The following is a 16701-nucleotide window of genomic DNA, read 5'->3' on the forward strand; positions in this document are numbered from 1 at the left end:
GGGGGGATATGACATGGTAAACCTGTGTATTGACCAAATTAAACTTGCACTGTCAAGAAAATATGAGGTAAATGTGTAGTTATTGGTGTGTATGTCAAACCTGTAAAGTTATCACAGGCTTAAGCACTTCAAATGATGTTGAGTTACACTGGAAAATAATTTTTTTGTATACATCTTTCTAAGAACTAAGACTCGTGTTTCCCATGGTGCAAGTATTTGAAGACGGGCTATGCATGTTTCATGTCAAATAAGTTTTTGAGAAGACTGCTTTCAGTGGTGTGACTTTTCATACATTTCAAATGTAAATGGGAGGACATGGCAACTGTACTTAATTAATCACTGTTTACCAAACAAGTTACCAAGAAAACTGCATCGATCGGTGTTTCTCAACCTTCAGACATCTGATCAGCTGCTCACTGATATAGGTAAATATCCTAGAAATAATTCTGCTCCATGTTTGCTTTCATTTGGGTATGTCATTTTAGGAGAGATTTTTTTTTAAAGGGGCGGATCCTTTATCACACCCACCCCTTCCCTAAACTGAATGCTCTGCGCCCCAGCACCAAAGGGTTGTACATACACCAGCGCTTGCGTGCGCGATAGTTCCCTTTACTTTTATTTATAGGCTACATAACCTGGTCTAAGCAACGTTTGAGGATATATTGTACCGTTGGTTATCAAAATATGGTCTTTCAGTATGAAAAGTTGGAAATGTTCTTTGTTGTGAAATCGAGAGGAGAATGACATCACTGACCGAGATGCAGATGACCACCTGCATAGGACATAGGGAAGGCTAAAATATGGCCAACGAAAATTTGTACAAATTACATTTGAACCGGGCCATATCATAGTTACTGTGGGAAAAGTGGTTTCTGTCACTATAATGGAATATTATTAATGTAGTACATGGCACTACATACCATTTCATTTGTCTGGGAATTTTTGTTAATGTTTAGGAATTAAACGTCACCCTCCCAACTCAGCGATATCTCAGCATAACTTCCTGTAGCAGCATTATGACCAGACACCTTTTGCGCTGTAATTATTCCAGGAGACATCCCATTGGGTCCTTGAGCCGGCCTTTCTCTTCGGTATTGAATGAGAATAATTAAATAGTGCAAAACGATTGGGAACTGCGAGACAGGTGATCACATGAGACATAAACATAAAATCCAGATGGAGCTGAATGATGGTTAGTCGATTAATCAGGCTGTAATACACAATTAATTGGTATGTACAGCCTGAAACTAATGCCTGCAAAATAGTGTAAATGTTCCTTACAAGCCAGAATGTTAAATAAAATTACATTTAAACTTACTCTACCGGTTGTCTATGTGGTCTGTTCTTCAGCTGCTTGAAATTTGAGACAAAATATATACAGTAAAGTATTGTAAGATACATTTACATGATTTTGCAGTCATTTCCCCTATTCATCTGTAACTACACTAACATTCATACCTATTTTTAAATTACATGGTATATTTGGATTTTTGTGTGTAGTTTAAAGTACAGGTAGGCCCTACATCCAATTATTTACGATGCATTTGGAAAGTATTCAGACACCTTCCCTTCCACATTTTACATTACAGCCTTATTCTAAAATTGATTAAATTGTTTTGTATTTTCCTCATCAATCTACACACAATACCCCATAATGACAAAGCAGAAACAGGTTTTTTGAAAAAATTTATAATTTATAAAAAATAAGTGAAATATCACAATTACATAAGTATTCAAACCCTTTACTCAGTACTTTGTTGAAGAGCTTTTGGTAGCGATTACAGCCTCGAGTCTAATTGGGTATGAAGCTGTATTTGGGGAGTTTCTCCCATTCTTCTCTGCAGATCCTCTCAAGCTCTGTCAGGTTGGACAGGGAGCTTCGCTGCACAGCTATTTTCAGGTCTCTCCAGAGATGTTCGATCACATTCAAGTCTGGGCTCTGGCTGGGCTACTCAAGGACATTCAGGGACTTGTCTCGAAGCCACTCATGCATTGTCTTCGCTGTGTGCTTAGGGTTGTTGTCCTGTTGGAAGGTGAACCTTGGAGCAGGTTTTCATCCGCCCTGGAGCAGGTTTTCATCCAGGATCTTTCAGTACTTTGCTCCGTTCATCTTTTCCTGACTAGTTTCCCAGTCTCTGCCGCTGAAAAACATCCCCACAACATGATGCTGCCACCACCATGCTTCACCATAGGGATGGTGCCAGGTTTCCTCCAGACGTGACGCTTGGCATTCAGGCCAAAGAGTTCAATCTTGGTTTCATAAGACCAGAGAATATTGTTTCTCATAGTCAGAGAGACTATGAAATGTTTTAAATTTGAGATTCTTCAAAGTAGCCACCCTTGCACACTCTTGGCATTTACTCAACCAGCTTCATGAGGTAGTCACCTGAAATGCATTTCAATTAACATGTGTGCCTTGTTAAAAGTAAATTTGTGGAATTTCTTTCCATCTTTATGTCTTTGAGCCAATCTGTTGTGTTGTGACAAGGTAAGGGTGGTATAGGATAGCCCTATTTGGTAAAAGACCAAGTCCATATTATGGCAAGAACAGCCCAAATAAGCAGAAACAACAGTCCATCATTACTTTAAGTCATGAAGGTCAGTCAATCCAGAACATTTCAAGAACTTTGAAAGTTTCTTCAAGTGCAGTCGCAAAAACCATGAAGCGCTATGATGAAACTGGCTCTCATGAGCACTGCCACAGGAAAAGAACACCCAGTGTTACCTCTGCTGCAGAGGATAAATTTATTAGAGTTAACTGTACCTCAGATTACAGCCCAAATAAATGCTTCACACAGTTCAAGTAACAGACACATCTCAACATCAACTGTTCAGAGGAGACTGTGAATCAGGCTTTCATGGTCAAATTGCTTTTTGGACACCAAAAAGAAGAGATTTGCTTGGGCCAAGAAACACGAGCAATGGACATTAGACCGGTGGAAATCTGTCCTTTGGTCTCATGAGTCCAAATTAGATTTTTTGGGGTTCCAATCGCTGTGTCTTTGTTAGACGCAAAGTATGTGAACGGATGATCTCTGCATGTGGGGTTCCCACCGTGAAGCATGGAGGAGGTGTGATGGTGTGGGGGTGCTTTGCTGGTGACACTGTGATTTATTTAGAATTCAAAGCACACATAACCAGCATGTGTATCACAGCATTCTGCAGCGATACGCCATCCCATCCCAGCAGCCAACAAGTGCTTAGCTTATGTGGGAACTCCTTCAAGACTGTTGGAAAAGCATTCCAGGTGAAACTGGTTGAGAGAATGCCAAGAATGTGCAAAGCTGTCAAGGCAAATTGTGGCTACTTTGAAGAATAAAGTATAAAAGATTAAAGTATAAAATATATTTGTTTAACACTTTTTTGGTTACTACATGATTCCATATGTGCTATTTCATAGTTTTGATGTCTTCCCTATTGTTCTACAATGTAGAAAATTGTAAAAAATTAGTAGGTGTGTCCAAACTTTGGACTGGTAATGTAGAGTTTTGTCCTGTATAATTTTATTAATTCTTATGGAAGACTGCTCCTACTGGAGAGTGTCAATATGGCTGACCGGTGGCTACAAAGTCTTTTGATGGCCAATTCAACCACACCAGCCACTGCCTGCTCACCCTGCTATCATCCAGAATGCGAGGTCAGAACAGCTGCATCAATCTGGGACCGAGAGACTGAAAAACAGCTTCTATCTCAATGCCATCTGTTAAATAGCAATCCCTAGCACCTTCAGAGGCTGCTGCCCTATATACATAGACTTGAAATCACTGGACACTTTAATAATGGAACACTAGTCACTTTAATAATGTTTACATCATTTGCATTACTCATCTTATATGTATATACTGTATTCTATTCTACTGTATTTTAGTCTATGCCGCTCCGACATTGCTCATCCAAATATTTATATATTCTTAATTCCGTTCCTTTACTTAAGAGTTGTGTGAATTGTTGTGAAATTGTTAGATATTACTTGTAAGATATTACTACACTGTTGGAGCTAGAAACACAAGCATTTCGCTTCGCCCACAATGACATCTGCTAAACCTGTATGTGAGCAATACAATTTGATTTGATTTACATCGTATCAGCAATCTAGGTTTTGTAGGTTTTGTATCGTTGCCTACGTCAGATGACAATTCTCCTAATATGGACTATTCCGGTGCTAGGACCCAGAGCCCTCCTGGCTGCCCGCAGCGTGTAAACTCCAGAGACGGAAGAGGAAGCGAGACAACCCATTCGCTGTTTTATTTATTTTTTGTCAAATGACAGTCAATGACCTAAGTAGACCAAACACAACTGCTATTGCATTGGTGTCTATGGGAGACCCACCCCGTTAAGTCGACCGGAACTGATCATTATTTTCAATAGTAAACGGCCTGAGTGAACTATCTTCATTTATCCGTCGGCGCACCCATTCACTTCTTCTTTCGGCTCGATGTATTTATGTTCTGTGATCATGGCTGCGATAGAACACAAGCCATGTTTGCTCATTTGAAACACGAAGGTTAGCGAATACCTGTTTATTTACGTCACCTGTACCTACTTCAACCATATTTGTTCACTCGGATGATAAAAGACATCAGTGCCTTTGAAATCCAAGGATTACAAGGTTAGTCAGTTTTTATTACATTTTCTGTCAAACTTTTGATGTGTGTGTGTGTGAGGGAGGGTGATGCGGTCTCACAATAACTCAGCGAAAACAATGTGCGTTTATTAACTAACTAACAAAAAACACATCAAAAATGTTCAGAAACTTAAACGATACTCCAGGACGACTGATGTTGTTACTCTCCACGTGTTTCATTAACTAGCTATCATCGCAAAAGTTTAAAGAGCACAGACCTGCTGTGACTATTATAAACTAGTTTTACACTGCGTTGTAGTGAACTTCTGTTGATTATTGTCAATAACCTTGAATTTAGCATGATCTTATAAGGGCCTAGAGGTGTCGAATGATATGTTGAAACTATGGGCAACTTAACTTTAACCCGATTGTGTTAAATGTAGTTACATCTCACCTAACGAACTCACTGTTGGATTGTTTTTGTTGCAGTGTACAGTAACGTTAGAAATATATCAGATTCTAACTAGATAACGCTAGATAGGCCTAACGATAGTTGGAAATGAAGTTAACTCGCCACCCGATGGTTTTGAATGAAAGCTAATTTAGCTAACTAATCAAGAAATGGACAATAACAAAACTAAACATGTTTAGCTATGCAACGGCTCGTGCCACCTTTTAATTAAATTACACAACAAGCCCTGACGTTTAGCCTTTTTTGTTTTCGTTATTGACAGTTTTGATAAGCAACTGGATAGCGGGATGGTCTAGCTAGCTAGCAAACAATCAACTTCAATGTGACAAGTTAAATAAGGAGCCAATTTAACCATGACACGTTATCATGAAAGACTGCAATAGCTAGTTTGCTGACTAGTTGAGTATTGGATGAGAGATTCAGGTCTATGCAGAGGGGCGCTATCAGCAACAGCGCATGGTCACGTGTAGCAGACAGCCTTGCTAGTAAGCAATGACAACCGAATCAAAATTTCTGTCGTTAGAAAGTAGGTAATAAATGAATAACTACGGAAGTTGTCTGTTTTCTAATTGCAATTATAATATATTTGTGATATGGCTAAGATTTGTGGCGATCTAGCTTGCTAGTAACGTTATAGCTTAATGAAACCAATGTTTTCAACTAGCTAATGTTCGCTGCTTCAAGCTAATATGCGTTTATCGTGGGATGGATGTTGAAAAACGCAGTTAAATATGAGGAGGAAGGAGGACCATCTTCATCTGTGAATTTCATAAAAATTGTAAAACATTTAAAAAGTTCTTTTTTTTTTTTTTTAGATAAAACTATACTAAATATATTCACGTCACCAAATAATTCATTAAAACCCACTGTTTTGCAATGAAGGTCTACAGTAGCATCAACAGCACTCTGTAGTGGTAGCGTCATGGTGTAGCTGGGGCGATAGCTAGTTTCCGTTCTCCTCTGGGGAGGCTCATGGTTCTCACCCCCTTCCATAGACTTACACAGTAATTATGACAACTTCCGGAAGACGTCCTCCGAGTGATCAGAGCTCTTGCAGCATGAACTGACTTTTTTTTCTCCACCCAATCAAAGGATCAGTGAATGAATCTAGTACTGAATGCATAAGCCACAGCTAGCTAGCACTGCAGTGCATAAAATGTGGTTACTAGTTGACTCGAAGAGAGAAAAACAATAGTTTAACTAATTAATTTCTTCCAAAATGAAGGAGAAGCAAGGGAGAGAGAAAGAGACTTTGTTATTTTTTTCTTCAGTTTCTCATACTTAGCTAGGAAATGCAACTAGCTAGTTCAGCCTACTCAAACACGCTTCTCAAACAGAGAGATGCTATGTTAGCTAGCTGGCTATGACTATCCAACACAACACACAAACTCTTCCAAGGCAAGGTAAGCTTTTGATTTCACAAATGTATTGCCACCAGGGCCCGCCGGTGTAAGTGCTACACTGCTCACTGACTGTATACTGTAATGTTACTGCATAATTGTAGCGCGTTTACTAATGCATCAGTTCTATTAGCTATGTTGACTGTTACTTTAGCTAATATGGTGACAACGATGTAGGCTGTGTGTAGCAGTTATGATATTATATGGTTTGGCTTGGAATGGTTTTTTTTGCCTGGTCACATACAGCTGAAGTGTTGTTCATTGAAGTCCACAAGCAAAGGGGAAAGGTGAGAGGAGGAGAGCGCATGGATGCGAGAAGGAATACAGTGTGGCTACTAGGGACTGTGTTTACGCATGATCAGGGGTGTGTTCATTCCGCCGGTTCTGTTGAAAAACGTTTCTTAAACGGAAGCAAATGGAACGACACAGGGATAAACACCTGAATTTGTCCTATATAAACTGTTGTTTGCAACTGATGGACTAATGATTACACCCTAGATCAGCTAGATGCAGGCAAAAGTGTGCAAAATGGTATTGAATGTGTCACTGTCTGTCCAAAATGTTTCTCTCGACCTGTGTGTGCCTACGTTGTAAACTTTCATTCATAGGTTAGGTTGTAGCAACCTCATGATGGCTATAGGGCAAATAAGAGTATCATGTAGTAGCCTAATCCTATCGCTGTTAGATATTCCATTCCCCCAGTTCAATGTAATAGCGATAGGATTAGGCTAAAACATGATACTCTTATTTTCCCTTTACCCATCATGAGGGTGCTACAACCTAGCCTATCCACAGTCATCCAATATGCTATAATATTAATACGAACAATCTAGAAGAAAAAGAAACGCACACCTATTTAGGCGAGGTGCTGGCTAGCGGAGTAGAATACTTATGTTTATCAAAATTTTCAACGTTGGTAAATTAAATATTTTTGCATCTGAGCTCCTAGAGTGTGCGGCTCTCCTTTATTTTTAAGTATAATATTAATAAGGCCATGCTCATGATGTACAAGCAAAGCTAATTTTATATTGTTTTAAAGTAGCTAGCTAATAAATTAATAACTACTGAAGTTGTCTGTTTTCTAATTGCAATTACCATAGCTTTGTTATATATGGCCAAGATTTGTGGTGATCTAGTGAGCTAGCATAGCTTAATGAAACCAATGTTTTCAGCTAGCTAGTGTTAGTTAGCTCTTCATGCTAATATTATGCGTTTATCGTGGGATGGATGTTGAGAAACGCAGTTAAACATTAGGTTTACGAACGGGCAGACGTTCCATAAAATATGTAGCTACTTGCTGAAAACCACAATATACCTTTTTCAACTTTTAGCTAGATTTCTTGAAAACATGTCTCGCAGACCAACATATTGTCGTTCCCCCGCTGTCAAAACGGGTTCGCTGTGCTTTAACGTGGATCAACCCGTGACGTTCATTGTCCATGAGTGTGCTTGCCAGAGCATCCTATCTGCTGCTCTAACTGCGACATGTTGTGGGAGTGCAACGTTTGTGATGTCGTCAACGTGTCATCATTCATAGCCATCTTCAGGCTTGCCAACGCCTGCATTGTAACCAATACATTTTAGTGTATAGTTCTAGCTAGCAATTTTATTATTTTATTCAAAAAAAAATCACATAGTATTTGTTTAGTTTATACTGCTCACTTATTTTATTAATGGAAACCATCCATTGCATGTGTATTCTGCTTGTAAGAATAGACTATTATGAGACAGCTGCAGGGAATTTCTGTGAATTTTATTTTTTGTTCAGAGTCAAATATTTTTTCCCTTAAATATTTATTGTTTCTCTTCATGGCTTGTGGTCTTTGCTACCTGTTTTTCAGATGGAGGCGAACAACCATTTCAACTATGGCACCCACTCCTCTGTGTCTGTTAACTCAGGACTGAAACTCTCCTCAGGGGATTCTGTCTATACTAACGGGTCCTCCATGAGTTTCCCTCAGCAGGAGAAGAGTGAGTACAGACCCAATTGTCTGTGGTTACGCTGCCTCACTATTTCTATAGTGAACAAAAATATAAACTCTATGTAAAGTGTTGGTCCCATGTTTCATGAGCTGAAATAAAATATCCCAGAAGTGTTCCATACACACTAAAATCATATTTCTCTCAAATGTTGTGCACTATTTTTGTTTACATGCCTTTTAGGCAGCATTTATCCTTTTCCAATATAATCAATCTACCTGCCAGGTGTGGCATATCAAGAAGCTGGTTAAACAGTGTGTTCATTGCACAGGTGCACCTTGTGCTGAGGACTATAAAGGGCCACTCGAAAATGTGCAGTTTTGTAACAAAACACAATGCGACAGATGTCTGAAGTTTTGAGGAAGCCAGCAATTGGCATGCTGACTGCAGGAATGTCCACCAGAGCTGTTGCAAGATAAAATGATGTTAATTTTTCTACCATAAGCCTCCTCCAACGTCGTTTTAGAGAATTTGGCAGTATGTCCAACTGGCCTCACAACCGCAGACCATGTGTAACCACGCCAGCTCAGGACCTCCACATCCGGCTTCTTTACCTGCAGGATTTCTGAGACCAGCCCACCGGACAGCTGATGAAACTAAGGCGTATTTCTGTCTGTAATAAAGCCCTTTTGTAGGGAAAAACTAACTCTGATTGGCTGGGCCTGGCTCCTGAGTGGGTGGGACCACGCCCACTCATGTTAAATCGACAGATTAGGACCTAATGAATTTGTCAGTTGACTGATGTCCTATGAACTGTAACTCAGTAAAATTATTGCATGTTGCGTTTTACATTTTTGTTCGGTGTATGTCAATAACTGATTTAAATGAATAACGCTCTGCCCCAGTCTTTTCACCCCTTATAATGAGCAAGAGATTGTATCTAACTCTAGAGCAGGTTTTTGGTTCATAAGCAATTAATTAATGTAACCTCACACCTCAAATTTGCTAGACAATTTATGATTGTGCAGGATGCATGATGTGTGAATTGAACACACTGAAACATGAATTATCTGACCTATCTTCTCTTACTCTTGTCCCTGACCACCTTTGCAGATATGAACGGCGAAATGAATGTGAATGACAGCACTACTGTAATTGGGTCCAGTGTGCCTGGCTCCCACCCACCAACAGCCCCATACCCTCATATGAGCAACCACCACCACCAGAGTAGCATGGGCTACGACTACCTGTGGGGAGGACAGCCACAGTACAGCCCAGCCATGAGCTTGTCTCCTGGGCATGGCATGCACCAGAAGCAGCCTCCCACTGGGGTGATGCAGCAACAGAGCCAGCAGCATTTCCAGGGTCACGGAGAGTACCTGCTGAATGGGGGCATGCCTGGGTCCCGTCAGCCGCCCCCACCAAACATGACTCTTACAGGGGGCCAGTACTGGAACAGGGTTAACCCGGGACAACAGCAGAGCAGTGCATCCATGGCAGTAGGGTATAACTCGCACAGCGTGTACGGGGCCTACCAGTGCCAGGTGCACCCTGGGATTGCGCCCTCACAGCATCACCAGCAGCAGCCTCCACAGCCACCCCCTCACCAACAGACACAGCAACACCACCAGCAGCAGCAACCTCAGCACTACAGCATGGTATCCAATGGGATTCCCTACTACCAGCACCAGGCCCAGCACCCACCTCTTCCCGCTCCACAACCTCAGGCTCAGATGATGCCCCCTACCTCCCAGAATTTCACCCCTCCACGGGGAAGCCCCCAGCACCACCAGATGGGCCGGGGGGGCACAGGCAGCCCTCTCCCCATGGCGGTGTCCTCTGTCCCCATGATGTCACCCTCGACAATGGCGGATAGTGGATCGCCCCAGAGCCAGACCAGGGAGAGGAGTCCCCATGGTGGTTCTGTAGCGATGCCGGCTGTCATGCAAGGTGAGCTGCACATATTTACACAGGTTTCAAGTCTTCTGAGTAACCTAACCCCTTCTATTTTTATAGCACAGAAGAAGTGTTTCATTTTCATATTTCTGTGGTCGCTAGATACAGTATCTGTAGAAACAGAGCCATGTATCACAAGAGTTTGAAATTCCTGTTTCAAAGCAATTTTTCTTTTCAATGACTCAACTTTCTTTCAATTAGGCCTTATCTGCTAATTTACTAATCAGTGTCTCGGCTGTCAGTAATTTCATTTTCTAAGCAGATTTTTTTAATGTCAACACTGTAAACTGTTTCCATGACAGAACTGAAACCGTGTTTGCATATTCTGTCATCTCAGCTTGATAAGGGACATTTTCTGACGAGATGACATTTTTTGTGGAGAGGAATAAGAATGTGTCAACTGGATTCCTTCTAACACAGGTTACAGTATGGACAAGTCCCAAAAAGTTTAGGAAAGTCACCTCTTGCAGTGGTTTGAGATGTAGGCTTATCTATAGGTCATTCATTGTTCCTGTTTGACTGTAGTTAGCTCTCCATGTCAGAGAACCGTACTGGTTTCCTGGTTTGGACCCTGGCCTGTATTTCCTGGGAGAAATCATGTTGTAAATCTCACTTCACATATTTCCTGATTCTCAACCACTGTAGTCGGGTGTGGCTCACCTCAATTTAGTGTGCACCACAATACATAGAGAAAAACTCCTGGCCCTTGATACAGGTAATGATACAGGTGTCACGTTCTGCCCATAGTTCTTTTGTGTTTTCTTGTTTTAGTGTTGGTCAGGACGTGAGCTGGGTGGGCATTCTATGTTTTGTGTTTCTATGTTGGGTTTGTTGTTTGGCCTAATATGGTTCTCAATCAGAGGCAGGTGTTTGTCATTGTCTCTGATTGGGAACCATATTAAGTTAGCCTGTTTTCACTGTTGGTTTGTGGGTGATTGTTCCTGTTCATGTGTTTTATGTTCTCTAGTTCAGGACTGTAGCTTTGTTGGTTTTCGTTTGTTTATTGTTTTGTTCGTATTGAAGAAGTATTTTGATAAATATGGATACATACCACGCTGCACTTTGGTCCTCCTCTCCTTCTACCGACGAAAGCTGTTACAACAGGCAATATATTTATTGTCATCTCACTGAAGTGGAACGCTGGCATGCAGAAGATTGTCGACAAGGTGTTTTATAAAAGCTCCATCTGCTCTTCAGATTCCCTCCTTTGAATTGCCTTGCCGCTGCTGTGTTTTGTTCTTGTCATTTCTAATGGTCTGACTGTTTTGTGTTCCCTAGGGCGGATGAGTGAAGCGTTTAAGGATGTGGATAAAGGCTACAATGGGATGCTGAGGGCGTCTGTCGCCCAGCGGCTGCCTAAAAGCGACAGCTACCCTCCCAAGCTCCATGGACCTCCCATGGGGCCCACCAGTGACTACTGCCAGCGCTCCAAGCAGCCAATGGCCCAGCACCATGAAATGACAACCTTAGCGAGGGAGTCTGCGCTGCCTGAGCCTCCACACTCGATGTCGGCGCCTCCCCCTGTGGTTTCCACATCTTCAGCTAAGGCAGCAACCCCTCCTAGGGTCTCCTCAGCTGCACACAAGCCTAAGATCACAATGCGCAATGCCAAGCGTCGGCTGGAGTGGTGTAAAGCTCGCCGCCATTGGACTCTGGAGCAGTGGAAATGTGTTCTCTGGAGTGATGAATCACGCTTCACCATCTGGCAGTCCGACGGACGAATATGGGTTTGGCGGATGCCAGGAGAACGCTACCTGCCTGAGTGCATAGTGCCAACTGTAAAGTTTGGTGGAGGAGGAATAATGGTCTGGGGCTGTTTTTCATGGTTCGGGCTAGGCCCCTTACTTCCAGTGAAGGGAAATCTTAATGCTACAGCATACAATGACATTCTAGACGATTCTGTACTTCCGACTTTGTGGCAACAGTTTGGGGAAGGCCCTTTCCTGTTTCAGCATGACAATGCCCCCGTGCACAAAGTGAGGTCCATACAGAAATGGTTTGTTGAGCTCGGTGTGGAAGAACTTGACTGGCCTGCACAGAGCCCTGACCTCAACCCCATCGAACACCTTTGGGATGAATTGGAACGCCGACTGCGAGCCAGGCCTAATCGCCCAGCATCAGTGCCTGACCTCACTAATGCTCTTGTGGCTGAATGGAAACAAGTCCCCACGGCAATGTTCCAGCATCTAGTGGAAAGCCTTCCCAGAAGAGTGGAGGCTGTTATAGCAGCAAAGGGGGGACCAACTCCATATTAATGCCCATGATTTTGTAATGAGATGTTCGACGAGCATGTTATGTACGGATCCGCAGTCTCCACTTCCATTTGCAGTGCTACACTCTTGGCGAGTAAGCTTTCATGATTTGATCTGATGTACTGTATAGTAATCATTCTCAGCCTAGGAAAGGAGGACAAGCAGTTGTCAAATGTAATGAAATATAATTAAACAGAGTAATCTGCCGCCCCCCCCCCCCCCCCCAACCATTTACAATTTCTGTTTGGTTCCCTCTTGTGAGCTGCCTCCTGTGGCATATAGATGGCGATCAGAGAAACAGTTCAGTGTTTTTCAGTACCTTAGCCTTTAAACTTACATGTTTCCCCTTTCCTCCTCACCTGTTAAATCTCAAACAGTCTATCAATGTTCATAAGATTTGCATGTTGTGAAATTCTTTCAGGCATCTGTCTTATTGTTGCTCCCAAATATACATTTTTTAAAACTAATTCCATATTGATTTAATCTAACAGCAGATCACATGAAGACAAATTGATAGGAGGCTTGAAGCTCGGTTTGACAAACATCTGGTTGTTTTTGTTTTTTTACCTTCAAGAATCTTTCCATCTGTTTAGAGTTGTGGCAGAGTACATTACAATACTCCTGGGTCTTGTGTGGGGAGGAGGTTGATGGGGGGGATATGACATGGTAAACCTGTGTATTGACCAAATTAAACTTGCACTGTCAAGAAAATATGAGGTAAATGTGTAGTTATTGGTGTGTATGTCAAACCTGTAAAGTTATCACAGGCTTAAGCACTTCAAATGATGTTGAGTTACACTGGAAAATATTTTTTTTGTATACATCTTTCTAAGAACTAAGACTCGTGTTTCCCATGGTGCAAGTATTTGAAGACGGGCTATGCATGTTTCATGTCAAATAAGTTTTTGAGAAGACTGCTTTCAGTGGTGTGACTTTTCATACATTTCAAATGTAAATGGGAGGACATGGCAACTGTACTTAATTAATCACTGTTTACCAAACAAGTTACCAAGAAAACTGCATCGATCGGTGTTTCTCAACCTTCAGACATCTGATCAGCTGCTCACTGATATAGGTAAATATAGGTAAATAAATATCCTAGCGGCCTCCTGAGTGGCGCAGCAGTCTAAGGCACTGCGTCACTACAGACCCGGGTTCGATCCAGCCGTGACTGGGAGACCCATGAGGCGGTGCACATTTGGCCCAACATTGTCTGTGTTAGGTGAGGGTTTGGTCGGCCGGGATGTCCTTGTCCCATCACGCTTTAGCGACTCCTTGTGACGGGCAGGGCTGACTTGGTTGCCAGTTTCCTCCGACATATTGGTGCTGCTGGCTTCCGGGCTAAGCGAGCAGTGTGTCAAACAGTGCGTCTTGGCAGGGTCGTATTTCGGAGGACGCATGTCTCTCGACATTCACCTCTACTGAGTCCATCTCCATACGGGAGTTGCAGCGATGGGAAAAGACTGGAACTACCAATTTAGATATCACAAAATTGGGGGTTAGAAGTAAAAAATAATAATTCTGGTCCATGTTTACTTTAATTTAATTTCACCCACCCTTCCCTATAAAGCTATTAGCGCTGTGTCCCAACTCCAGAGGGGGCCATAAATACACTAGCGCTTGCGTGCATGCTAGTTCCCCTTACACTTTTTATTTCTAGGCTACATAACCTGGTCTAATCAGTGTTTTTGTGAATATATTGTATCGTTGGTTATCAAAATAATCTGTTATTTCAGTATGAAAGTTGGACATTTTCTTTGTTGTGAAATAATAGAGAGGAGATTGACATCACTTCCGAGATGCGGATGACCACCTGCTACAATTGGAAAGGCTGAAAGATGGCCACCGAGAACTGTGTTTGTACAAAAACCATTCAATGTCAATAGAGTTTGTGTACAATCATTATATGCCAAATTGATTACAATAAAATTAGAACAGGTCCATATAATAAACCGCCTACTGCGTGCAGTTCCAGTGTGAAGGGGGAAATGTGGTTTCTGTCACTATAATGTAATATTGTTATTGTAGTATATGGCACTACATACAATTTCATTTGTCTGGGTATTTTTATTGTTTATTAAATGACACCCTCTCAACTCAGCATCACTTCCTGTAGCTGCATTCTAACCAGACACCATTTGTGCTTTAATGATTCCAGGGGACATCCCATTGGGTCCTTGAGCCATCCTCAGTCTGCGGTATTGAATTAGAATAATTAAGTAGTTGTGCCGTGAAAGCTGTGGGAAAATATTAGGAATTGCGAGAAAATAAGGGTTATCGTGTTGAAAGGGTTCGACAATAAAGATGATAACATGGGGCCCATTCAATGAAATGGCTTAATGAGGAAGCTGTTCAAACATCCTGTTCTTGGGAACAAATATTATTTTTCTCTTTAGAAAGCAACACAGTGTTTTCAATTATTATTATGCTTTTCCTGAATGTGCCCATTTTATCATGAAATTAAGCTGGCAATCTGAAGACTACAGAATATGTTTAGTCTTGTGTAACTTATTTTCTCCTAAAGGGCAGCTTTTTTGCCGCTGGATTTGGATAGTCCTTATAAAAGGTCAATGATGTTTTGCACAATGATATGGTGTGTAGAATGCCTGTTGAGTTCTAAAGTAGACCAGCTAACAATATGTTAAGTGAAATGAATAAATAGAAACACCTGCAAATGGTTATCTTCCCATGAATTGTATTGCACTCAAATTCATATAAGCCTAGAAGGCAGGTAGTTCTATTCCTTTCATAGAATCTGTGTTTTTAATATGAGAATTTGCCAAATGTATTGTAGGAGAGAGTATACCACAATATTACAACATCAAAACATAAATGTAATTAAGTAAACATTTTACCTTGAAATGTTAGACTTTATAACAATGTAACAGGGAATGAATAGGTTAACATTTGTGGCGCTGAGTTTTTTCAAAGTAGCAGAGATGCTGAACGCCCTCAACACAAGAACCATGTGATGTGAGAGACCATATCCCTAATGGCACAAACTAATATCATGATGTATCTATAATTGAGACATTCTTCAAGTTTACATTTTATTTGTCCCAGAGGGCAATTGTTTTGCAGCAGGTGAGCTGCACATGAGATGTCAAAAAACATATAATCCAGATGAAGCTGAATGATGGTTAGTCTGATTAATCAGGCTGTAATATACAATTAATTGGTATATAGCTTGAAACTAATGCCTGCAAAATCGTGTAAATGTTCCTTACAAGCCAGAATGTTCAATAAAATTACATTTAATATTACTCTACTGGTTGTTCGTGTGCATTTGTTCTTCAGCTGCTTGAAATTTGAGACAATACAGGAAAGTATTGTAAGTTACATATACACGATTTTGCAGTAATTTCCCCTATTGATCTGTGATTGCACTCAAATTCGTGCATATTCTTTATTACATGGTATACCTGTATTTTTGTGTGTAGTCTACAAGTACATGTAGGCCCTACATCCAATTATTTATGTATACACTAGATAGCTATTTGGGAGCGCTGTCTTGAAGACACCGTCCTCCATCTTGGCACTCCCCCACTGTCGTAAAAAAAAATATTTTGGAAGCTATAGAATAGCATTTATTGTCTACATTCGTTTTTGCCACGTTTTATTATATTACAGACACCTTAATGCATCAATTTAAATAATGTGAGCTAAACATAAAATAATGATCAAAACACAAAAACATTTTCCTTTAAGTATATATTTTATTAGATGATTAATGTTACTGTCCCCACTACAATAACAAGAATATGTAAATACTTAATTTTGTTCTCCACAATTCCATTCATTCCTTTTTTAAGACAGCTACTTCTGGGGATTGCCAATATGTCCGACCGGTGGCTATAAAGTATTTTAATGGCCAATACATAGCATCAGCAATCCAAGGTTTGCATAGGTCATTGCCTACATCAGATGACAATTCTCCTAATATGGTGCTATTCCGGTGCTAGGACCCAGCGCTTCCCAGGTGTGTAAACTCCAGAGACGAAAGAGGAAGCGAGACACCCCACTCTCTGTTATTTTCTGGTTAAATTAAAGTCAAATAACTAAGTAGACCAGACCCAGCTGCTTTTGCATTGGTGTCTATGGGAGACCCACCCCTTTAAGTAGACAAGAACTGACCAT

The 16701-nt window shown here is 41.1% G+C and overlaps 1 protein-coding gene across 2 annotated transcripts; it reads left to right on the top strand.

Moving 5' to 3' along the window:
- Positions 1 to 4254: 4254 nt before the first annotated feature.
- On the top strand, positions 4255 to 15832 carry LOC139542764 (protein tweety-like). 2 transcript variants are annotated; one of them, XM_071348574.1, is made up of 4 exons: positions 4255 to 4609; positions 8278 to 8407; positions 9470 to 10306; positions 11591 to 15832. In XM_071348574.1, the coding sequence occupies exons 2-4, from the start codon at positions 8278 to 8280 to the stop codon at positions 12565 to 12567; spliced, it is 1944 nt and encodes a 647-aa protein (XP_071204675.1). In that variant the 5' UTR covers positions 4255 to 4609; the 3' UTR covers positions 12568 to 15832. The 2 variants fall into 2 exon arrangements, with proteins under 2 accessions (XP_071204675.1, XP_071204676.1); XM_071348575.1 differs by lacking the exon at positions 4255 to 4609 and adding an exon at positions 5863 to 6439.
- The last annotated feature ends 869 nt before the right edge of the window (positions 15833 to 16701 follow it).

Source organism: Salvelinus alpinus, chromosome 17 (assembly GCF_045679555.1).
Source record: "Salvelinus alpinus chromosome 17, SLU_Salpinus.1, whole genome shotgun sequence".
Classification (NCBI taxonomy): domain Eukaryota; kingdom Metazoa; phylum Chordata; class Actinopteri; order Salmoniformes; family Salmonidae; genus Salvelinus; species Salvelinus alpinus.

Excerpts from the sequence above, each read along its gene's own strand:
- LOC139542764 (XM_071348574.1), top strand. The coding sequence starts at position 8,278 with ATGGAGGCGAACAACCATTTCAACTATGGCACCCACTCCTCTGTGTCT. Across the intron at positions 8,408-9,469 it reads TTTCCCTCAGCAGGAGAAGA|ATATGAACGGCGAAATGAAT; the intron begins GTGAGTACAGAC and ends CCACCTTTGCAG. Across the intron at positions 10,307-11,590 it reads GATGCCGGCTGTCATGCAAG|GGCGGATGAGTGAAGCGTTT; the intron begins GTGAGCTGCACA and ends TGTGTTCCCTAG.